The 24,671-nt window shown below is 57.6% G+C and overlaps 1 protein-coding gene across 4 annotated transcripts in view; it reads left to right on the top strand.

Moving 5' to 3' along the window:
- H6PD (hexose-6-phosphate dehydrogenase/glucose 1-dehydrogenase) overlaps positions 1–24,671 on the top strand; it is a 118,964-nt gene that overhangs the window by 9,002 nt on the left and 85,291 nt on the right. For 3 of the 4 annotated variants that reach the window (XM_025855666.2, XM_073903387.1, XM_073903386.1), the window contains exons 3-5: positions 911–1,028; positions 12,404–12,673; positions 13,839–20,170. In XM_025855666.2, coding sequence (XP_025711451.1) covers positions 911–1,028; positions 12,404–12,673; positions 13,839–15,202 — 1,752 coding nt within the window. In that variant the 3' untranslated portion in view covers positions 15,203–20,170. Of the gene's footprint in view, positions 1–910; positions 1,029–12,403; positions 12,674–13,838; positions 20,171–24,671 lie in introns of those variants that run through there. The other variant, XM_073903388.1, reaches the window with a different exon arrangement.

Here is a 24,671-nt window from a genome sequence, read left to right as displayed (position 1 = left end):
TGGTGAGAGGCTGAAGGAAAAGCCGAGCAGTAAGGGCAGGATGCGTGGCCCTCGTGCACGTGGCCAGAGCTTTGTTTCTCGTCGCCCTGCGTCCTCTGCGCAGGTGTTGGCCTGGCTTCCAGTGGGTCATGGTGTGGGAACTAACTTACTCCACACCCATCTGCCCTTTTTCAGTATCTCCGTCTTCCTGAGTTTTGTTTTGAGCCAGAAGGCTGGCAACAAGATCCTACAGTGAGCAGGGACCCTAAGTCCATGCTTCGCAGCCAGGTTCTGTGGCGGAGCCTGGGGCTGAGCTCCTGGGTGATGCGGGCCGGCTGGCCACCTCACTCTGAGCATGCCCTCCGAGTGCCTCCGGAACATCTCTTCCTAGAAAGCGCAGCAGAGGGCGTGCTGCGCGGTCTTCTCTGGTACGGACCAGGCTGGTGAGCCCAGGGCCCTGTGGGTGGGCACCTCATAGTCTTCCAGGACAGAGGCATCGCTTTCTAGCCAGCCCTGTTTGGAGCTGCAAGATTCCCAGAGTGCCCCTCAGACCTGCGTCTGACCTGGTGAGGTGTTCGCTTGTTTCTGGGAAAATGAGAAGAGAACATTTCCAGAATGTATCCAGTCTGAAGTTGTTCTTGCTCCATTTTTGGTGTTAAAATATCTTTTATGAAAAGTTGGCAGTAATAGAAGGTAAGTAATCTTAAATATTTTTTTTTTCCTTGCAAAATAAAAAGCTGGAAACCCTTGTGGAGGTCACTTAACAGATTTGGAGTCTGTATGGAGCTGTGAAGTCCTAAGGCCCAGGGACGATGGCTCCTGAAAGCATCTTCTCCGAGCAGGGGGTAGAGAAGTTGGGGCCCTTCCTTAGGGTCAGGATTCCTTCTTCACCCTGAGAACCGGCAGCATAACCGGTCTCCTTCCCTGGCAGGCCGTGGCTCAGATCCTGCCTTTCCGAGACCAGAACCGCCAGGCCTTGGACGGCCTCTGGAACCGGCACCATGTGGAGCGGGTGGAGATCATCATGAAGGAGACCGTGGATGCAGGGGGTGCGTGCGTGAGTGGTCCCCCGCTCCGAGGCCTCCACCTGCCCTGTGCCTGGTGAGGTGTTGGGTCAGGCAGGGCTGGAGGGTCTCTGCCCAGCGTCTGCGCCTTGGCTGGTGCTTCTCAGAGGGAGGTTTTTGCTGGCATGTGGTCTCCCTCCGGGGCCCGCCGTGTGCCCACGTCTGGACCGTGCTAACCCCTGGGGTGCCTGCAGGCAAAGCCCCGCGTGGTCCTCCCTGCCTTCAGGGAACGCAGACCTGGCAGGTAACCTGAGTGTTACGTGGACGTGGTGCAGACAGTCCGAGCTGCCTGAGGGCTCCTCAGACTTTGTGCAGGTGGCACCGTCTGCCTCGAGGCTTCTCCTCACCTGCTCCTCCCCTCCCACCCCTCCTGTTTGTCGGTTCCCAGCTCGGCTGCCGCACTCTCTCGGGGAGCTTTGCTTAGGGGCCTGCTCGACAAGGTCCACTCCCCTCAGGCCCGCACGCCATGTGCCTCCCTTCTCCGCCCTCCAGGCCTTCCTGGGTCTCCTCCGGGCCCAGTGCGCCTCTCTCACCAGACCGTGGGCGCCGGGCCCTCCCCCCTCTGGCTCCCGGCACCACGTCAGACGTGCCGAACAAACACCGAACGAAAGAGCAGTGGTGACTTGGGGGGCGTGGGGCCTGTCCCCGCCGGGTGGCCTCAGCCTGTCACTCGCCTTATTCGCGAGGTGGCGTGTAGATGCCAGCAGCAGCTCCTGAGGCTCCCCGGGGCTCGCCGCCTGTTGGGAGCGGGTTGTTAGGGCCAAAGCGTCCGTTCTTACCCAAGGCAGTAAAAGCTAATTCTTCTTATGTCAGTGCCCCCAGTGGCCAAATGAGGTGGGTCCTGTTGTTAGCTCCTACCTACGGATGCGGTTTGGTGATGTGCCCAAGGTCCCGGGGCAGGAAGTGCCGGGGCCGGGTCCTCGGGGTGCGGTCTGGCTCTGCACCGCTGCACCCGGTCCGCCCCGCTCGCTGCTTTCTGCAGTCTGAGCTAGAGTGCCCGAGGCCACTGTCCCCACCCCACAGGGCGCCCCTGGGCGGATTTGGAGGGCCCCAGAGCCTTCAGACCTGGATGGGGCTCCGGGAGGTCTGTCTCCTTCTATTTGCCTTTTCCTCTTCTTCTTTCTCCTTCCGTTGGTTGCTCGCTCCAGCTTCTCTCCCTTCCTCTTCAAGTGTGTACCCAGTGCTGGAGGCTCTGTGTGAGGGTGTGAGGTTCACTGGGGGAGAGGCTATCTTGGTACAGACTCCAAAGTGAATGACACAGGCAGTGGGGGGTGGGGGCCTGGGCCTGGGCTCCGTGAGCCAGGCCTCTGAGGGCCTTGGTGTCCTTGAGAGGAGCTCGCTCCCTCCAGTCGGGAGCCCATGCCGGAACAGAGGCCCTCTCCCCACTGCACTGAGCCTTCGTCGGTCTCGGAACCCGCCCCGACCCTTGCATGCTTCCCTCCTGTCCTCAGCAGGGGCTCAGGGGAGAGTGTCTTCGTGCTTGTGTCCTTGGGGGGGTGAGCGCTGGGCCTTGCTCTTGCTTCATCTGCAGAGAGGTGAACTTCAGAGCCGGCGCTGAGGGCGTGGGGCGGGATGGGAAGGTGCTGCTGTCACCCTTCCGTAGGCCGGCACCAGTCTCTGCCTGGACTTGGCTCAGCCACCGGGACTCCCCCCCACCCCCACCCCGTTTCTGGCAAGTCCTTCCTGTGCCCGCCCTGGGCTGGGGAAGAGCTGTGGTGTCTGGAGTTACCAGTTGTGCTGTGCCCCTTACTCCTTCCAACCCTCCCAACCCGTTTCCCTTTTGGTTTCTGATGTCATTTGTAGGTTTTTGGTTTTGTTGTTGTTGTTGTTTGGCGGGACCCCTGCGGAGCCAGGGGCCAGGCAAATTGCAGGCCTGCTTGCCGCAGCAAAGGCACTTCGGGATTTTGGAGAAAGGAAAGGGGAGGGCGCGGCAGAAAGACAGGCGGCGGCCTGGGCAGGTCTGTTTGCCGAGGCCTGGCCTGGGGCAGGGAGAAGCTCAGGTTTGGATAGCAGGAGTCAGCTGCGGTCAAGGAGGGAGGGCACAGTGGCTCTGCCTCCAGGGCTGCTGTGTGGGACCAAAGCAGAGGCCCAGCTGCCTGCAGGGTGTGGGTTCTGAGGGGAAGGTCTCGCTGCTGCCATGACCCAGAGCACAAGGCTTTTTTCACTTCAGCCCAGAGGCACAGAGAGACCCAGAGCAGGGAGGCAGCCGGGGACCCACTGGCCCCTGAGGGGCTTGGGACCAGTAAGGGTGTGGCCAGCCGGCTGGGTCAGCGGCCTGTCCTTGTCGGAGACGGCCGGTGGGACTGCAGCTGTCCTGGGGGTTGGATCTCCTCGGTCGGCCTGTGTGCCCGCCAGTTGCCTGCTCAGGCCCAGACCAGGGTAACAGGGGCTGACTTGCTGCTACAGTGCTCATCCCCATAGCAACTAGGGCCTCTGGCAACAGTGAGTTCTCCCTGTGGACTGGGCCTTGGGGGCCCAGAAGGACATGCATTCTCTGCATGCCGAGGAAGTGGCCTGCTGCAGCTCTGGAGGCCCAAACCCTGACCTCACTGTCCCCTCGGGGTGACGCTTTGGAGCCCCTCCCTCAGGGGGCCCCTTACAGACAGACTTTCGTCCAGGCTGGAGAGAGCAGAGCGGACAGGAGATGTGGGCCCTGCAGCCGCCCCGCCCTGGCCAGGGAGCCCTGTGACCGGCACGTCAGGGCCTGGGCTGTGCCTTCTCCTGGGGCTGGGGATGGGAAGTGGGCGGGAGGAAGGCCTGCCCTCCTGCGGGGCGTCACGGCACCTTGCGGTGGTTCAGGGTGCTCAGCGGGCCAGCTGCGGCAGTGAGACTGGATGTGGCCTGGAAGTTTCTGAGGCGGGATTTAGAGCCCAGCAGTCTGACGGGAAGCTTCAGAAGGGCCGATGCCCTCCCCGGATCCCCCACCCCTGCCAGGGCCTGCGCAGCCCTTGCAGACTCCTGTGTGGGGAGTCTCCGGAGTGGCCCGGCTCCTGGTGGCACGCCAGGCCTGGGGAACGGAGCGCTCCTGGCCCTGAGCTGCTGCAGGGCCCGGGAAGGGGACTTCTGAGCCGCAAGGTCACCCCCCAAATTTCCGAGTGGGTGAGGCTGGCTGCCCCCCCCCCCCCCCCCCCCCCCCCCCCGCGGCTGTGTGAGCCCGGGTGAGTCTGCTGCAGTGTCCCAGCCAGGCACAGCAGGAGGGAGACAGCGGGGAGGGGAGAGCATCCTTCCCTGGTCCCAGGGCGCCGCCCCCTCGCCACCGCTCCCCTCAGTCTGGTCTGGAGCACCGCTCTCAGAGCCACAGAAACCCTGGGGGGCCGGGGTCTCCTGAAGCTGCAGCACCCTGGGCTGTACGAGGAGTGACCTTGGCTGGGCCACTCAGCCGTGGGGTAGAGATGACCCCTGCTGGCCCTCATTGTGGCCACTGGGAGGCCCCGTGGGAAGGAGGGCTGTGTCACGAGTGGCCCGAGGGGCAGCCGTCCAGGCTGGGCTGCCCTCTCTTCTGGGGGCGCGGGAATGTGATCAAAGGTCTGTGGCCCCTCCGAACCCCAGCTTCTGACCACTGCGCCTGTGGCCGCAGGGTCTGTACAGACCCTTGGCGGTTGGCTTCCTGCCAGGATGTGCTCGGAGCGTCTCCGCATCTTTTTGCTGCCCTACTTTCCCCTCTGGGGGGGAGGCTTTTTATTTTATTTTATTTTTTTCTTTTGGCAGGAAGAAAGAGGGAGACTTCCTGAGGATGGTGTAGCTGTCCCTGCCTGGGAGGGTCCCTGTTCCCACACTGGGGAAGGAGCGTGGTGCATGCTGACCCCTGAGGGTCAGAATGGCCGGGTCGTGCCTCTCACACCGGGACCAAGGCAGCCTGGGTCCTCCCAGGTGCCCGCCACCTGTCCCATTGTCCAGCCTGGTGTGTCCCCTCCTGCAGGGCTGTCTGCAAGGTGAGCTCAGGGCAGGCTGGCTGGCCAGAGGCCAGCCAGCAGACCTGCTCTCTCCTCGGCCCTCGCCGCTTTTTATTTTTAGTTATCCCGGAAGGTATTGGGAGGGATCACAGCGAGCTTTCGGTTTTGTTGTTCTTAACTCTGTGTTTTCCTGGGAAAACCCGGATCTCCCACGGCATGGAGGCAACGGGGAGGGGGTTTCTGGTCCCAGTTGTGAGGGGTGCGTCCTCAGCACATCTCTGGATAATGGTGCTAACCCCCATTACCTCTCTCTGTCTCTCTCTCTCGGGGTTGTTTTAAGGATTAAACGAAATGACGTACACAGAAATACTTTACAAGTGGAAATGCTGTTCTTCCAAGCCAGCAAGGAGAGGAAGTGGCAGTGTTCGCCACTGTCCCCATGACTTCTCTGTGACTCGTGCTGGCAGATGTATAGACCCCTAGTTGGTCCGAAACACTCCTTTGCGTCCGTTCTTCACCCAGTATCGTCTCTCTGTCATAGACGTACGTGAATATGTATGTAAACTTCCATGTTTCGACAGCCTGTACAACGTATAAGCTCTGCATTTCTGTTCAGTTCTGTTTGTATCACGGAAAATGAATTGCCCTATTATGAGGCATTTTGGCTGTTTTCACTTTTTGCTATTTTAAGTAGTACGTTGCAAGCTTTTAAAAAATTAGGTTATAATTCACGTATCATAAAATCTGTCCTTTTAAAGTGTACAATTCAGTAGTTGTTAACATATTCACAAAGTTGTTCAACCACTATCGTTCTAGAACATTTATGAGCATTTAAAGAAATATTTTTCCTTTGAAGATGGTTATGAAGTGGGGTTACTAGGCCACAAGGTGGGGACGACTTTATAGCTCTTATTACATCTTATTGGACTGTTTCCTAGAACATCTGCAACAGGTTCCCTATAGCTTTGCCCGCATCAGGTGCTACTGTCCCTCCTGGCCTTGCCTTTTTAGGGGGTTTGTGGGAGTCCTCTTTTTTTTTTTTTTAAGATTTTATTTTTAAGTAATCTCTGCACCCGACGTGGGGCTCAAACTCATAACCCCGAGATCAAGAGTTGCACGTTCTACTTTCTGAGCCGGCCGGGCGCCCCGTGGGAGCCTTCTTCAAGGGCGCGGGACACAGCTTCTCTGGCCTTCCATGGGATGCCACCCCATGAAGGTTTGAGGGGCAGCACAGCCGAGGGGCAAGCCGGTGGGTCTCCATGCGGGTGATCCTGTGATCTTGTGATCTTGGGTAGCATTGGACTTGAGCCGTTGGGAAGCCAGGTTTATGGGGGTCTTGCTTCCAGTTGTCCAACCTGGTCGAGCTTTTTTCCGTCCTTGTTTATACATCGAGTTTTTCATCCTCAACTTTCAATCTAGGAAAGGATACCAGGAGTCAAAATAGATCATTTTCAGGAAAAATCAGTCCACAATAATTGGTGGTCACTAGGGAAAAAATGGAGTGGTTGGCATCGTCAGGAGAGCCAGGCCCGACTCGACTTCCTGCCTGTGGTTGGCCGCGTGGCTTCTCCCAGAGAGGTGAAAAGGCAGAAGGAACCGGGACGGGACGGAAGGCTGTGCTAAACATGGGCACCCCCTGAAGCTTGCAGTTAAGGAATAAAGGAAGCTCTCTTTTACACAGCGGGTAGCAAACCTGTGAAATGCAGTCTCCCCATGGATTGAGAGAGGGTAAAAATAGGAAGAGGGCTACTGAGGGGTTTGCTAAACTAATGAATAGTAAACAGATAACAGGGCTTTTAAGGACTTTGCTGTGTTCTCTCCCTCAAAAATTCATCTGTCCAGGGCGCCTGGGTGGCTCAGATGGTTGGGCGTCTGCCTTCGACGCGGGTCGTGATCCCCGGGGGGTCCTGGGATCGGGCTCCTGGCTCAGCGGGGAGCCCGCTTCTCCCTCTCCCTCTGCCTCTCTCCCTGCTCATGCTCTCTCTCTGTATCTCTGTGTCTCAAATGAATAAATAAAATCTTTAAAAAAAAAATTCATCTGTTCGTAAAGCTTTAACTATCCCATTTATACTCTGAAACCAGTAGTTCACTGATTCCAGGACTTTTTTTTTTTTTTTTACGTTTGAACATCTCTGAAGTTGTGTGTACCACTGATGGGGCGTTGTGGTCGACATGGTCGGCGGCCTGTTTCTTGGTGGTTGTAAAACAGTGATGCTTTCGCCGTCGTGGGCATTTTGGATTTGATGAAATCCAGTACATCTCTGGCATTCGTTGCCTGTACAAGCTCGAGGCTTCTACCTCTAGCCGGCCTTCTCAGTACCGTCACGGATGTCACCACTGCAGACTCAGCAAATTTCGAACGTAAACCATCATTGAATTTCTCTCAGGAAACACCAGCTACATTTTCTGACTTCTTTATTTCCAGATGATGATGGAGCCCCTCTCTTGCAGCTCCTATAATAATACAGATGCTAGCCGGGACCTACCAGCCCCTCCTGTGTCCCAGGCACCGTTCCAAGCCCTGTAGATGTGTTAACTCATTTCATGCTCACGGCAGCCCTACAAGGGAGGGGTGCCACTAGCCCCCATTTACGTGTGAGTTAGGGCTGCTCACGTGGGGCCACAGAGCTGAAAGGTGGCAGAGTGGGTCCTTGAACCCTACACCCTGGCTCCAGAGACCGCACTCCAGGTCACGACTCCGAGCGGCCTCTCGGACCCAGCCAGGCGCCACACAGCCTTTCCTCATCCCCTGACTAATGACTGCGTTTCGCCGTTACTTCATTTGCTGTGGCCCTTGTTACTTCCCGCGTTTGCCCCGCATGCTGTCTTGCCGATTACATCACCACCGGCCCCCTCGCTGGGAGCCCGTCTTGCAGGTAGATTGGAGATGGCCTCGTCCCACGGCACCTCTGGCGTGGTTCCCCTTCCTGCTCTAACGCTTGCTTTAAAAAGTCTTATTCGAAATACAATTCCCCTATCAGACAGTTTACCCATGTAAAGCATACAATCCAGTGGATTTTAGAGCATTCACAGCCGTGCATCCACCACAGTCGATCTTAGAAGGTTTCTGTCAGCCTCAAAAGAAGCCCTGTACCCCTTATCCTTGTCTGCATTCCCTCCCGGCCCCACACAGCCGCCGACCCACTTTCTGTGTCTGTGGATCTGCCTGTTCCTGCCACGTCGTCCGAGTGACCTCACATAGCAGGTGGCCTTTTGTGTTCAGCTCTCGCCGAGCGCACGGTGTCAGGGTGCATCCCTGTGGCAGTGCACACCAGACCTTTTTTTCTTGTGAGTAATACTCAACAGAGTATTGGATAGACCACATTTTATTCATCCATTCGTCAGTTGGCGGACATTTGGGTTGTTTCTACTCCTCGGCCGTGGTGAGTAGTTCGCGTACTTATGTCTGGGTGCACGTAGGAGTGAAATTGCGGGATCACACGGTACTTCTGTTTAACCGGTTGAGGTGAAGAACTTTTAATAGCCCCCTCAGACTTCGCAGCCTAGTTTCTAAGGCCCTCTCCACCCGTTCTTGATTTCTGCTCTTCTGAATCACAGACCCGCTGCTTCTGCCAGGCCGGGCTTACCGTTGTCGGACGAACTGTGTGTTGGGGTCTCTGTCCTCTGGTTCATGATATGCACCCCAGCTAGGATGTGGCCCAGGACAGAGTCTGCTCACACATGTATTTCTTTGAGATACACAGCATTAAAAAAAAAAAAATCAATTATTTGTGCGCACTTAAAAATCACGAGATTTCTGGGGCACCTGGGTGGCTCGGTCAGTTAAGCGTCTGGCTTTTGGTTTCGCCTCAGGTCACGATCTCGAGGTTGTGGGATTGAGCCCCGCGTCGGGCTCTGTGCTCCATGCCAAGTCTGCTTCGGATGCCTCTCAGCCATACTGTAAGAACTCTGAAGACCAGAACCCCGTGGGGCCGGGGGAGCTCAGTCATTGTTTCAGTGGGGGATGCTTTGGGCATTTGGGCTGGCACCATTGGCTGGATTGTCCTGCTCTTTCAGGGTTTAGTGTGGCTGCCCAGAGCTGCACCCCCAGGTTCTGGCTGAGAACACAAGAGTCAGACGCCTACTGAGGACAACGGTGCCTTTCTACAAGTGGGCTCCTGGCTCCGTTTCTTGCCCCACGACCCGGCTGCTCCATCAGGCATGACTTCATGTTGGGCTGCATTCAGGGCACACTGTGCCAGTCATGGCTGGTCCTGCTCGCCATGCAGCCGGCATGAGCGAGCACCACAGGCCTGGTTGGCGCAGGTGGCTCAGGACTGGTGCTGAGGACCCTGGGTGGCCCCTGTAGGGGAGTGTGCGGGCCCAAGCAGGTCTAAACTAGGGGCCACTTCTTTTTGCTCCTTTGAATTAAATATTGACTAGATAAAAAAGACTTCTTCTTAAATATGTGTAGCACGAAGAAGTCCGATGTAACAAACACCAGTGTACGCACCAAGCCATTTTTAAAAAAGAGCTTTATTGTGTCCTTCCCCAAATCTTACCCTATTTTCTCTCCTTTACTATTCCAGATTTTGGGTAGGTCACTCCCTTGCTTCTCTTTATTGTTTCTATGTAGGCCTGACTTCCTAGACAATATGTTGTTTAATTTTGTAGAAGACGCATACTGTGTGTGTGCGTGCGTGCGTGTGTGTGTGTGTGTGAGAGAGAGAGAGAGAGAGAGAGAGAGAGTGTGGGTCTTTTTGTTCCTTTATCCTGCGTTCAGGATAATCTCTTCAGATCTGTCTTCCATTGACTGACTCTTTTCACCTGTTTCTAATCCATAAAACCCATCCATTGAATTTCTGATTTCCAATTGCATTTTTCATTTATCGAAGTTCTGTGTACACCGGTCCTCTTATATCCTCTTTTCAGAATTAGTTTTTATGTTAGCAAAGCAAGCGTGTTTCTTTCTGTCCACATTATGATTTTGTGAGTGTGGATGTTCCTGTTCTCTGCTGTCCGGTGTCCCGTGGCGTGGCCGTGCAGCTGCGTCAGATGCCGGGCGTGCAGTGGTGGCAGACCGGTGAGCTCCCACTCTGCCCGAGCTTCGGGTGTGGCAGGGAGAGGACAGACGGACACCGAGTCAGTCAGCTGGGCTTGCGGAAGACAGGGCCCCCAGGAGTGCAGGCCAAGGGGTCCGTGACACCCTCTAGAAACCGAGACCTGAAGGACAGGTAGGAGTTACTGGGTGAAGGAACCAGGCCCGAGTTCCAGCTGATCACACAAGGCCTTTGACAGATGATTACTCCTCCTGCCATGATGTCCGGCGCTCTCCGTGACGCTCTGAGTTGGCCTGGGTGTCGGCAAGCTGGCCAAGTACGACCCATGCCCTGTGCCCTGTTGTGCGTTTGAAGCCTAAGCTGTGAGACTGTGGGATTGTATGTATTTGAGTCCCTGCCGATCGGGCCTCATGCTGAGTTCTGGAGGACGCAGTGTGCTGTCGCTCGTGCTGGCCCCGCTCCTGACTTGGCCTGTACTGGCCTGAGACATTTGACTCTGCCGTCCGGGCTGGAACAGGCGTGGTGGTGGGAGCTGCCCTGCGGGATCCTGGGAGGGCGAGTGGGAGGGGTGCAGTGAGCACCGGGCTGCCACCGCGGGGCTCTGTGCCCTGTGTCCTCGGTGTCATTCTCCCTCACCCGCGCAGTGACCCCGTCCACCTGCCAACCTACTGTCTTCAGCTTAGACACACACACAACGGAACTCGTGGTTCCCCTCCACTGGTCCTCTCCCCCCCCCCCCCCCCCCCCGCCCATCCTTTGCGTAGGCCCCAGTTCTAGCCCCTCCCCTGGGCTCAGGCTGTTCACCGGCGGGCAGCAGCCAGTGACTTCTGATTCCACAACGGATCGTCCACTCCCTCCGGCTCTGCTGCCCCTTCAGCTCCAGCACGGTTGCCTTCCCTCGGGGCCACTGGCGACTGCGGAGCCTCCTCCTCGGGGCACCGCATAGCCACCTCCTTGGGTCACCGCATAACTTCCTCCTCGGGGCACCGCATAGCCTCCTCCTCGGGGCCCTGCATAGTCGCCTCCTTGGGGCACCGCATGGCCTCCTCTTCAAGGCACTGCATAGCCGCCTCCTTGGGGCACCGCATAGCCTCCTCTTCGGGGCACTGCATAACCGCCTCGTTGGGGCACCGCATAGCCTCCTCTTCAGGGCACTGCATAGCCGCCTCCTTGGGGCACCGCATAGCCTCCTCTTCGGGGCACTGCATAGCCGCCTCCTTGGGGCACCGCATAGCCTCCTCTTCGGGGCACTGCATAGCTGCCTCGTTGGGGCACCGCATAGCCGCCTCCTTGGGCGGCTCGTTGCTTCTGCATCGCTTCTTCCCCCAGCGGGAACATACACCAGATCTTGTCTTTTCCTGCCTCAGATTCTCCACTCGCTTCCCGGAACATAGAACCTGGTGCCACCAGCCCCTGCCCCCCTTGGCCTCTCTGTCTTGCTCACCTTCCCATAGACCCCCACAGCCGAGCTCTTTCCTGTCTTGGGGTGTCTGTACCCGAGGGCTCCTTCAGCACAGTCTTTCCCTGGCTTTTTGCTGTGCTGGCCACTCAGCCCTCAGAGGGCCCTCTTCTCTCTCTGTACTTTTTAATTTTTTTAAAAGATTTTATTTATTTATTTGACAGAGAGAAAGAGCACAAGCAGGGGAGCAGCAGAGGGAGAGGGAGAGGCAGACTCCCCGCTGAGCAGGGAGCCCAGCGAGGGGCTCGATCCCAGGACCCTGGGATCATGACCTGAGCCGAAGGCAGCCACTGATCTGGCTGAGCCACCCAGGCGCCCCTCTTTTTTCTTTTTTTTAAGTAGGCTCCATATCTAGCATGGAGCCCAACGTGGAGCTTGAACTCATGACCCTGAGATCAAGATCTGATCTGAGACCAAGAGTCAGACACCCAACCGATTGAGCCACCCAGGCGCCCCTGTAATTTCTTTACTGACTTACTAGTGTTTTCCTTCCTTCCCACCAAAAGCCGAGGGCAGGGACCTCCACACCTGCTCGCGGCCTGCACAGCTGTGCCCTTGGTGTTGCGGTGGCCGTTGTCAGCCCCATTTAATGGCAGCGTGCAGAAACAGACCAGATGTCAGGGAACGCCCAGGATCACACAGTACTAAGCGGCACTGACACCTGCCGACGGATGCCTGGGGAGGGGCAGGAGTCTGGCCACACATCTGCAAATAAATGTCCTCTGGCCTTTGCTGGCACCAGACCCTTCCCCATGCAGATTCCTGGGAAGGCCCAGGGAGTTTGACAGCTTTGCTTAGAATGCTCAGAGACACCCTCCTTCCTTCGCTTGTTAATGCTCTGGCATAAGTCGTTTTTGTAAGCTCTCTGGCTCTGGGGGATGAGGACGCCGGCTGCAGGGTGGGTGTGCAGGGCAGGGGTGCGGGGGAGGGTGTCCAGGTGCACGTCTGGGAGGTGGGGCATCTTGCCCATTCTTTACAGCCCCTGCTCCCCCTCCTCCTCCTGTGTAGGCCGCACCAGCTTCTATGAGGAGTACGGCGTCATTCGCGACGTGCTCCAGAACCACCTGACAGAGGTCCTCACTCTTGTGGCCATGGAGCTGCCCTACAACGTCAGCAGCTCAGAGGCTGTGCTGCAGCACAAGCTTCAGGCCTTCCGGGCTCTGCGGGGCCTGCAGAAGGGCAGTGCCGTCCTGGGCCAGTACCAGGCGTATGGCGAGCAGGTTCGCAGAGAGCAGCAGAAGCCAGACAGCTTCCACAGCCTGACGCCGACCTTCGCAGGTGGGCCCTGGGGCCGCGCAGGGGCTGTCCCCCACCGGAAGCAGCTTTCCAAGTCCAGACGCCCTTTGGTTTGGGTTGGAAGAGACCTCAGGTGGGACATTCACAAGGGTGCTCGTCGCCAGGGAGGAAGGTCCTTCATTTCTCTGGCCTTCCACGGTCTTTCAGTGGCAGCTCACCTGTTGGGTTGTTCTGGGTGAAGGGTGGTGACCCCAGTGGTGGTCTCAGTTCAGTCTGCATCCACACACACTTCCAGAGCAGGATTCAGACCTGGCTCCCACCTATAGCCAGCCCCCCACCCCCACCCCAAGTGAGGCTACAGATCTGCCCGGCCACAGCCCAAGGCACCTCCGGCAGGCAGTCTCCCTGCGGCTCAGACAGATGTCCTCTCAAGCCATGCTATGGACAGTTCCCCGGGCCCAGAGCGTTCCTGGAGAGGGCTGGCCCCCTAAGGCTGCAGGTAATAAATTCCGCTACAAGAGCAGCAGCTGTTTATGGGGCACTTACGACGTGCTAGGCACTTGATACACGCTACCTCACGTAACCCTCGGGTGCACAAACCCATGGCACAGGTGTGATTACTACCCCCATTCAAAGGTCAGGAAACCAGAGGCTCTGTGAAGTTCAGAAACTTGCTCAAGGTCATGCAGAGATCGTACATGGGAAAACCAGGCTTGGAACTCAAGTCAGGAGTGCACTCAGCCCTTGGTTCCTACCACCATGCACCCGCCCGCTGCAGGCCCCCTTACCCGCACACCACCCTGCTGTTGGCTCAGAGCCCCAGCCCCACCCCTTCTCCGCTGTCTGGCTTGCCTCCGGCACGTCTGGGTGCTCTACAAGCGGGAGGGAGGCATGGCCCCCTCCCTACCATGAGACTTCAGTTCTCTTTGCTTGGGGCAGGGGAAGGCCAGGCCTCTAAGGCGCCTCACGGAGGTGGGTGTCTGAGGTGGCCCCGAGGCTGCACTTCAAGCACTGACTTGGGGGAGAAGATGCTAGAAAGGCTGAGCATAGCAAGGCTGGGGGTGCTCCAAAGGCAGTGGGCTGCCCAGAGGAGGGGCTCAGAGAGGAGAAGGGCTGGTGTGGAGGGAAGGAAGGGAAGGCGGGTGCACTGGCAAGTCCTGGGTTCTCTGTGCTCGAGTGTCACCTCTGCTGTCCCCTGTCACCTCAGGCATCCTTGTTCACGTAGACAACCTTCGCTGGGAGGGCGTCCCTTTCTTCCTGATGTCTGGCAAGGCCATGGATGAGAGAGTGGGCTATGTGCGGATCTTGTTCCGGAACCAGGCTTACTGTGCCCAGAACGAGAAGCGCTGGGTGGCAGACCAGAGCCAGTGCCTGCCTCGGCAGATCGTCTTCTACATCGGACACGGTGAGCTGGGCAGCCCTGCTGTGCTGGTCAGTCGGAACCTGTTCAGGCCCTCTCTGCCCTCTGAGAGCTGGAAGGAAGTGGAGGGCCGGCCCGGGCTCCACCTTTTCGGCCGCCCTCTGTCGGATTACTATGCCTACAGCCCCGTGAGGGAGCAGGACGCCTATTCTGTCCTCATGTCGCACATCTTCCACGGCCGCAAGGACTCCTTCATCACCACGGAGAACTTGCTGGCCTCCTGGGTTTTCTGGACCCCCTTGCTGGACAGCCTGGCCCACGAGGTCCCGCGCCTCTACCCAGGAGGAGCCGAGAGCGGGCACCTGTTGGACTTCGAGTTCAGTGGCACCCAGTTGCGCTTTTCCCGGCAGCAGCTGGAGCAGCTGGTGCCGGGCCCAGGTTCCGCTCCAAAGCCCAGCGACTTCCAGGTTCTCCGGGCCAAGTACCGGGAGAGCCCGCTGATCTCGGCCTGGCCTGAGGAGCTGATCGCGAAGCTGGCTGATGACATCGAGGCCACAGCTGTGCGGGCGGTGCGGCGCTTTGGCGAGTTCCACCTGGCGCTGTCCGGCGGCTCCAGCCCCGTGCCCCTGTTGCAGCAGCTGGCCACCCGGCACTACGGCTTCCCCTGGGCCCACACGCACCTGTGGCTGGTGGACGAGCGCTGCGTCCCACTTCGGGACCCTGAGTCGAACTTCCAGGGCCTGCAGGCTCACCTGCTGCAGCACGTCAGGGTCCCACACTACAACGTCCACCCCATGCCGGTGCATCTGCACCAGCGCCTCTGTGCCGAGGAGGACCGAGGCGCCCAGATGTACGCCAGCGAGATCTCGGCCCTGGTGACCAACAGCAGCTTCGACCTGGTGCTGCTGGGCATGGGCACAGACGGGCACACGGCCTCCCTGTTCCCGCAGTCGCCCGCCGGCCTGGAGGGCACGCAGCCGGTGGTGCTGACCAGGAGCCCCTCCAAGCCGCACCAGCGCATGAGCCTGAGCCTGCCCCTCATCAACCGCGCCCGCAAGGTGGCGGTCCTGGTCATGGGCAGGCTGAAGCGTGAGATCACCATGCTGGTGAGCCGCGTGGGCCATGAGCCCAAGAAGTGGCCCATTTCAGGTGTCCTGCCTAGTTCTGGCCAGCTGGTTTGGTATATGGACTATGAGGCTTTTCTGGGATGATGGTGCCTTTGGCCTTTGCTTGCTCCCATGCTTGCTTTCCCCTGTACTTTCCCCTTCCCCTAAGACCTGCCACCTGTCCTGGCTCTCTGGGACCTGATGCCTCAGGATGAAGCCCCCGGAGAGGAAAGGACAAGGCCTTACCCCAATCCCTTTGACAGTCTGTGTCTAGTTGTGGTGGGCAGACGCAGACGCAGACACGAGGAAGAAATGGAGTCTGCTCTTGAGAAGCTTCCAGTCCAAGTCAGGAGAGAAATACCCACCTTAAGAACATACCAGCAGCAGTTACACAATAACACCAGCCAGCCCAAAACAGGACGGTGTGAGAGCTCCCAACTTCAGTAGAAATGCAATGGCTAGGGTTAATCAGGGAAGTCTTCCTGGAGGGGGTGATCCTTGAACTGGCTCCTGTGGAAAAGAAGGCTGTGGATAGTAGAGAGAGGGGAGCACGGGTTCCAGCAGGTACAGAGCCCACACGAAGCAGGTGCTAGAAACTGTCCAGAGACCTTGAGTTGGCTGTTTCTTCTGTCCCTGTCCTTCTTCCTGAGCCCCTGACACTTAGCCTACTGTCCTGGCCTCTGTGTGGTTGCCTCCTCCGCTCTCTCTGGGTTCCCTTCCCCTCTGTCTCCCTGCTGTCCCCCAGACGGATGAAGGACGGTAGCAGGAACACAGCAACAGACACTAAGAAGTTCCCAGAAATCTTGCAGCTGTTGTTTGGAGCTCCCTTTCTCAGTAGATGGACTTCTCTGTGTGGGGGGAGGCCCCCTGCCCACTCTCCCTTCTCTAGCCAACCCCCTTCGTGATACACAGTGGGCATAGATGATTCGGCCATTCCAGGGATCCCTCGCTCCAGAGGGTCCTTTACACCTCAGGGGAGGTGGGTGTTTCCACTCTCAGTAGACCCTGTTGCTTTACCAGGAAAGATCCGGTTAAGCCTTTCTGTGATGGGGACATGTCATTTGTGGGGAGAGCTGTGATGGAAATGGTCCAGACCCTGCAGGTGCTCTGATCTGATCAGACAGGAGCTGGGCCGCCAGGCAGCGCTGGCTGCCCACGAGCTTCTCAGGGACCTGGCCGGCCCCCGCCCCCCTCACACTACCTCTCGGGGGCGTGGAGCCCACCTGCTTGCTGTCTGCTGGCCTCTCCTGTCACCGCGGACACACCGACCCCCCTGGGAAAACAACAGGTAGCTTCTGTTCAGAGGAGGTTGGGTGCTCTGTTCTTGATTAGCGCCGGGCCAGTAATAGTGTGTGGGGGGCTGTCTCTCTGAAATTCTTTTAAAAAAATATTTTCACACACGTAATTAGTATTTCAACTTCCCACGTCTTCGTGCTCCCAAGACAGGGCTGTAAAGGAATGAGACCCGATTTTTCCTGTGTGACTGCCTGACAGCTTGTATCAGGTGTTGATGTCACCCTGAGGGCTTTCCTTGGTGAGGGGGAGCATCGCCAAATGTATTTCTCTGCTTCTGAGTGTTGACACTTTCTGCAAGGCTGCATATAAAGCATTCTGGGGCCTGAGCTGAGGGTTCTCTATGTGAAAGGCACTGCTGTTGAAAGCCCCCTGGCCTCCCACGACCCGTCTGGACAGGACATCTCTCCTTACACCGAGAGAGCTAACCTCGGCAAAGCAGAACACCAGTGCCCGGGTCGGGAAGGGGGGGGGGGGGGGGGGGGGGGGGGTTTTTTTTTTTGCTTTTTTTTGCCTCTGGGGGCCAGCACTCACGAGGGGACACGCGTGGTTGTGTGGCCACGTGGGGGCGCTCTTGCACCATCCCGGCCCTCCCTGCGCGAGCCCCTGGCCTTGAGCTCTCCCCCATGTGTTCTTCAGGAACTTCATCCTCTGTGGTTGCAACACTGACAGAAAGGGACCTCCACGCGCCCAAGAATCACTCCAGCGTGTGGGCCAGCAGGCCCTTGATGTCACCATTTCTGAATAACAGTGAGTCAGTGTGGACCTGAGCCCAGGACCTCCCCTCTGAGAGGAGGACCTTGCCTCAGAACCCAGCCTTCATCTGTGGAGCATACGTCAGGGGCAAGGGTGGGGCAGAGGTGCCAAGTGCTGTCCTGAAGTCACACCACAAAAGTCCCCTGTGTCCCGTACTGAGAAGGAGAGTCTCAGAACTGGGCCACCGAAACTGATGGTGTTCCACCTTTCTGGACCACGATCCATGGCCAGAAGCACACCTTAGCTCAGGACTCCCGGCATCACATTCGTGTGTGAGTCTGCCTCACGCACAAGTTCCGTGAAGGAATTCTTAACCTTAGAACGTGAGATACCCTCCAGTTTCTATTTTTCATGTTTGAGAAATGCTGCTTAGAACCTACTAGATTGATACATGGTTTGAAAAATGCTGCTCTAATCCAACTTCACCCCGTGTCTGAGCCGAGGGCCCGAGGTGCGGAAGGGAGCACGTGTGTCCGGCTCACACGGGGGCCGCTAGGGAGCACGTTGGGACGGGAGCCTGGGCTTTCCATCCCTGCGGCTTCGTGCCGCGGGCCCATCTGGCGCAGCGAGGCTGCCGTGGCCCCTGGGGTGGGTGCTCAGCTCCCTTCCCCACGGGGTCGATGAGGCCGGCGCGACACGCTGCTCGGTCTCCTTACTCTCTCAAGCACCCTGTGAGGAAAGCGGAGGCGTCCTTGTTTACGGATGACTTTGACGCTGGAACTGAGGTTGTCCGACAACAACAGGCCAGGGTACCAGCCCCGTGGGTGCCCCCTCCTTCCCAGGGACCTCTCCGTGCCCGGAGGAGCTGTCACGGAGTGGCGGGCGGAGGCCCGTGTGCCCTCGTGGACCTGGGAGAGGTGGGCCCCCCCCCAGCGATTTAGCATCTCTAGAGCGAGCACCTCACCGTTTGTCATGGGGAGAGGACGGAGGGACTTTCCAGGTTGTTGTAAGCTAGGTTCTGAGTTTGATCTGGGAGCACAGTTCTCTGCTAACCGCAAGTTAAAATAGTCGCGTTGACCTTCCCTGCTTCTTGTTTCTCTGCAGACAGAGCTTTATTCCCACCCTGGGCCTCCAGGTTAGCGGCCTGGGGGTGCAGAGTGCTCCCCCAGGGTCGTCTCCCCGGAGGCACAGGCCTGCTGTCCCCGGGCCCAGAGCTCACTCCTGCTTTGCCTCGCGCCCTGCTTTCCCCGTTTGTACAGAGCGCTGAGGGCAGTGTGACATAGAAAGGAGGGGAGAAGCTTCCACAAGACCTTAAGGGGTGGTTTCCTGCAGTTTAGTTTTCAGGAATAACAACAGAAAAATTTATTTTCAACAAAAACACATGCAGCCTCACATAAGCACACTCTTGTCAGTTTTATCCAGTTAGATTTTTATCCTAAGCAGACGGGACCCTGCAGACCTTAGGCCACTTGTGGGGAAGGTGCCTGGCGGCGTGTTCGAGAACGCACAAGGCACAGGGCCCCGGGCGCCCGTGGTGGCCGGCCAGCGCCATCCCGCCCGGCCCCTTGAAAGACAAACACGGAAGGCTGAGGGCCTTGAGAGGGCGGATCACGGCGGGGGCTTGGGGGGGACGGCTCAGTTGGTCTGCGTGGCGCTCAGAGGCTCTGCGCACACAGCCGGTGTCGCCTGTTGCAAGTGTGGGTTTCTTCCCGTGTGCGCCCTGCCTGCCCTTGTTTCCCTCCGCCGACCGGTGGCTCACCCGCGCCGCCGGCTCTGTCCAGCTTCCGTCTGGTGTTTCCAGCCCGGTGCCTGAAGGGGGCGCTAGCGTGCGGCGGGGCTGGCCTATGTCACACCCTGTGCAGTCTCCATACGAAGCGACGGCCCCTTCGTGCCCTGTCAACCACTAGGGCAGAGCGCCGCCCCCGTTCAGAGCGGTCTTTCCGCCACACAGGTCTTCACCGGCTGGAGCAAGCGGGGTCTCAGCCCAGCATGTGTTTCTGGGGACGTGCGGTGGCAGAGGTCTTCTCCAGAGGCGGCGCTTGGTGGCCTCCAGGGGTGGGTTGTGAGCGCGGCTTCCACGGCTTGTGGCTAAGCGAGGTGCCAATTCACAAGTGCCGTCGCCAGCACAAGACAGAAACAGCAAGAGATTGGAGGAGGCATTTCGGAAATTCTAGTGATTCCGTCGGGGAAACTTCCTCCCAGGGCAGCTTCAGGAGCTCCTGTTTGCCAAGCAGACCCCTGGGGACCGTGTCTGTGCGTGACCTGAAGGCGGCCAGGGTGGGGGTCTAGGGGAATCATGTTGATTCCCTAGGATGGTCTCTGTCCCAACCCCTTGCCCTGCTCTGGGGTGTTTTGCAGGAAGTCTCTGCATCTTTTCTGTCCCTCTGGTGTAGGGCCAGGCAAACACATTTTCATTTGCTGAGAGCCCAGGGGAGCATATTTGGATGGCTAGTAGTTCGCTTTGAAAGTGGAAGTGTAAACAGACACTTCATAAATTATAAACGTTACAAAACGTCGTGAGATACTTAACTAGGAAAGGACAGGACCCTGGGTTAGCTCCGATTGAGGGTCCAGAGCGCATCCAGCTCTCCGAGGTGTGACCTGTACGGTCCCCTCCTCCTGGTCCCGCAACCAAGGGCCGAGTGTAGGGCCTTGTCTCCAGCCAGGAAGGCCGAGCTGGTCCAGAGCCAGCAAGAGACCTAGATGGGGCGTGGGGCCAGCATGGAAACCAGGGTGTGTTGCAATCGGGACCGTGTCCGGGCGGTCTCTGTCCCGTGCTGGGACACTCTGTACTGGGCTTCTGCCCGGCGAGCAGAGTGGCAGGTAGGCTCCTTTCTCAGAGGGACTGTGTCCTTTGTGTGGTGCAGTGGGGAGACTGTAGGCGTGAGCCCCCTCTCTGCCAAGCGGCAGTGATGTGCCTTGTCTTCTTGCACAAAGAGAAACTGCCCCTGGTTTTTATGGAAGCGGCAGACACTTAACGATGTCTCAGACAGTGAGACTCATTCAGAACAGAGTTTTTAAAAATGACTTTTTGTATGTCAAATGTAACATTTATTTTTTAAACAATAAAATTGTTTTGCCAAAGTCCGTGTTTTCCTTTTTCTTCTGGGAGACGGGGTGCGTGGGTTACGGACCTGGTTGTTGTGCTGTGTGTGGAGCTTGGCGGAGGGGAAGGGACAGTGAGGTCCCGAAGGGAGGACCCGCGAACGTCCCACTGCGCACACGGGGGTGTCTGGGCAAACCAGCCACATGCCATTTGCTTGAGGCCCACAGTCCTCCCAGGAGAGACCGCGGTGGGCCAGGTGACCGGATTCATGTCCCTCAGCCGTCCCCCCAGCATTGCTGGCAGCCTACCAGCTGGGGAAGCCCTTGGCCGGAGGGAGACACCAGGAGGGAGCCTCCCCTCTGAAAGCCGCAGGGCCTGATGCCATTGTTGGCCTCTGTGCCCTCTGCCTGATTCTCACCTCCCACCTGGGTCGTGTTCCCAGGAACATAAAGATTTTGGGGGGAGTCAAATAAAACTGCAGAACCACAGGGGGTAGAGGAGCCAGAGATTTGCTGGTTGTGGGACCCAAGCAGAGTGGTGACCTCACAAGGCAGCGACAGGAACCACAGGCTCATGCGGAAGGGGTGATGTCCCCAGGGACCAAGAGGCACGGGGGGCAGACACACACCGAGAGTCCCCAGGGGAAGAAGGGAAAGGCCCGTGGGCAGTAAAGAAGGCTGGAAACCAGAGGCTGCAGTCAGCCCTTGGCTGTCTCTGCCTGGGAAGCACATGGAGAACAGGCTTCCTGGAGGAGGCGGCCCAGGGCTCGGGGAGAAACCAGTGTGGGTTTCCCACTCTCTGCCGGGACGGTGGTGGTGTCCTTACAGAAACCTGGGGAGGCAGGCTCCCCGCCTACCAACACTCGAGACATTGGGGCCCCGCTAGCGCCTATGATGGCAGCACTGGAGAGGCACGGGTACCTGCCCCTGCCCCACCTTGGGGAGCCTCCATGTACTTGTGTTCGGGGGTCCTGGTGGGTCAAGACACCCAATGCCCACAGCTGCAGTGACTGGTTCAGGGGGACCTGTGGCCCAAGTTGGTCAAATCAGAGTGAACTCAAGGATGGGGGCCGAAACTCCCCCATGTCTCTGGCCCCCAACCTGAGGGCGAGTTGCCCTGGAGCTGGCGGCGGCCCTCTGCCCACCACGGGGAGCCTGAGAGTGAGGGACCTGGCAGAGAGCAGAGCCAAGCAGCCCTCCCCAGATTCCAGGCATGCCGGGATTCTGCCTGCCGACCATTCATTTGCGGGTGCTTCGGTTCGTGAAAATAGGGCTGTCACCCGTGGTGGGGAGTGCACAAGAGGCCTCGCAGCTGGGGGGTTGTTGGGTGTTTCAGGAAGCCCAGCAGAAACCCAACGCTGACCCGGGAGGTGGCTGGGGCCAATCAGGAGGCCAGATCTCTCTGTCTGGGGCCAGGCTTTCATCAGCCCCGGGGAGGCCCCACCAGTGCTGGCTGGCCCAGGGCTATACCATGTTGGCTGTTGGTTATTGCTTCATCTGGGCCATTTTTCCTGATTGATCAAAGTTTTGGCAAAGCAAGTCAGAAGGGCAGAAGCCAGGGATGGGCAGATAGTCGAAGAAGCTCTTGGTGGACAAGCTCAGGAAGCGCTGGCCTAAATAAATGTCCTTTCCTGAGTCTCCTCCCAGCTCTGCGGAACCACAGCCAGAGCCCTGGAGGGCGTCCACTTGCCTGCCGGGCCCCCGGCAGAAGGGGTCGGTGTGGCTGGGCGCCCCTGGCTGCCCTCTGTTCTCTCCCCCATCTGCCCAGATGTCCACCGAGGACCAAGACCGCAGAGGCTCTGGACATCTGCGGGGCAGTAAATGTGTACATGAATGGCTGGAGGGCGATCATGAAAGCCGGGCAAGAATCGGCAACTACTGAGCAGGGCCACCCCAGCAGGGGCCTGAGGGTGAGTCTCCAAGAGAGGCTCAGGAAGGTCAGCTGTGGGCCCTGAGGCTGGTGTCTGTGGGTGAGGAGAGAACAGGGCTGGCGCCTGGGACCGCGAGGCTTCCACAGGGCGCGGTTGGCAGAGCTTCTCAAAGCCAGGGTAGCCGATGCGAGAGGCCGATGGGTAGAGGACAAAGCGGGCATGGCTGAGGGGAGAGTGGCACGTGTCATCACCTCGGGGGGACACTGCGTCTCCCGTGTTGACAGTGGGCTGGAGTGGCTGCAACGGGGGCCAGCGCTTATATTGGGGTGACGGGGGGCATGACAAGGGGTCAAGGTCTGCCCCCCACGCTTGGGACTTTGCCGCTTGCTGCAGGCGGAGGGCAAGGCCAGGAGGACAGTGCGGCTGCCGGACATTGGCAGGTGTGACACCCCCACTGGGCCTCGTGGACACTGTCATCATATTTTTTGTTTGAAGAGGCATCGTTGGAAATAAAAACCACAGAACTAGGCTCATGCTACCGGTTACACCCTCCCTGCCTCTCTGTATGCATTTATTTTTAACTGAAAGAAAAGCTGATACAGAAAAGCAAAGGTAAGAACACTTGTCCCCACAGATCACCTCCACTCAGCATTAACCACTGTAAGATTTTTGCATATTGGCTTTTTTGGGGAGAAAAACAAAATAACACATGTTTTTATAAAAATAACACATTCTTGCTACAACTGAATTCTAACAGCGCCCAAAAGTACACAAACAAAATGTGAAATAATAATAATAATAATAATAATAATAATAATAATAATAATAAATTCCCTGCGGTTCAGTCCCCCGGAAATGAGCAACAGTGGCATTAGGTGAACTTCTTGCAAGACATGGATACAGATAGAAGAGATTAAAAATATTTTGTAAAGATAGGCTCCTTCTCTTGAAGGTAATTTCAATTTCATTAGTGCACTAATAATTTTACTTGAATTTGAAGACGCTGCTGAACTCCACATAAATACTTGGTCACACAAGACATACTGTATCCGAAAAGGTCCCTTGAATATGAGAAGTGTCTGAAAACATTAAGAGGCTGGAGTCCTCACTGGTTTTTAACGTGGCTTTTTAACTCCATGCCCCAATTTCAATTTGGGGGTCTGCTGACTTCTAAAGGTGGAGACATTGGCTCTCACACAGCTTCCCATCACCTGCCAGCCCCCCCTCCCCAGGCTCTGGATTTTGGTAGCTCTATGATTTTTATCCTGCTGTTGCCCAGGGTCCCTAATTGTTTCTCCCAGTTGACTCTCTGTCTGACGTTGCCTCCTGTGGGCTCCTTGCCAAACCGCATCACACTTCTGACACCCAAACTCCCCTTCTCCCGTCCGGGAACACAGAGGCATAACTGTATCTCCTTTGTCTCCTGAATGTGCACCCTCCCTCTCTGTGCCCACTCTCATCGAGGCCGGGGCTCCACCATGTGCTGGCTGCATGCATCCCTCCACCTGCACTTTCGGGGGCCACAGGCTGCCCACACAGCCCTGCACCACCCAGCCTTAGGGGGTCAGGCCCCAGAGAAAGGGGTGCTCGGTTTAGATATTGAGCAGCTGCTGGCCTAAGGCCAGGCTCTGTTCCAGCCTAGGGCACCCCGCAGGGACCAAAGACCCTGCCTTCATGGAGCCTGTGCTTCTCGTTCTCTCAAGTCCTCCCTCTCTCCTTTATTTGGGGTTCACACCCCATCTTCACGAAACACCTGCCCCTCCTCAGCCACTTTTGCCAGTTCTCACCATTCCAACACCGAGACTGTTTTGCAGGAATGCCCTCCGCACTAGCAGATTTCTTAGTGGCCTCCTAGCTGCATCCGTCCACCTGCGCTGCTCCGTTAGACGTGCCCTTGAAGGTCACTAGTGACCTCCTACTGGACACGGCCATAGCTCGGAGCTCGTGGCCACAGTAAGAGGCCACTGCCACCACAGCAGCAGCTAATGCAGCTCAGGTAAAAGACTTCGCTTTGCTCATCAGTAACCAAGGCAACAAGGGGTTCCCTAACTTGCCCAAGGTCACAGCTACCAAGTGGCAAATCCCCTAAGGTCTGTCTGATCCGAGTCAACCCCCTTAACTAGGGGGTCATCTCAGGAGCAGATGCTCCGGGAAAGAACACGCTGCCATTGGGTAAACCAGCAGCTCTCAGCCAGTGGCCAACCCGCGGCCGGGCCATCTGCACTTCCCCAGCCTCCCTCAGACCCGCGGCCCTGGGCTCCAGCTGAGAGAGGGGCTCCACTCTGGTCGCCTCTCACTTACTCTTCCCAAGAGCTTGTTCCCGCTGATCACAGCAGAGAATATCATTAAGCCAGGGAGGTAGTAGGTGGGGACCATTGTCACTAAGACCTGCTGGCTGCACCAAACTCGGGGGGACTTGGCCACTGACCTTGAGAGAAAAGCAGGGGCCAGGCAGGAGGGCGACTCCTCTGTTTTCACCGCTGTCACTTCCTCCTCATTTAGCCCCTCCGTTAATTCAACTACGAGGGCTGCAAAGCTGAGGTCTCTTCCCTTCCCACTTCGAACCAAGAGGGAAAGCAATTCGTAAAGGTGAATTTTCTACCCTTTGGATTTCTAGTTATGGATAAAAATACCATAAAAACCCGTGAAATGGGAAAAATTATCCACAA

This window comes from Callorhinus ursinus, unplaced genomic scaffold, assembly GCF_003265705.2.
Source record: "Callorhinus ursinus isolate GAN/ISIS: 27379988/994484 unplaced genomic scaffold, GSC_fseal_2.0 scaffold18, whole genome shotgun sequence".
In the NCBI taxonomy this organism is placed as follows: Eukaryota; Metazoa; Chordata; class Mammalia; order Carnivora; family Otariidae; genus Callorhinus; species Callorhinus ursinus.
This window is presented reverse-complemented; position numbering and strand designations above follow the sequence as displayed.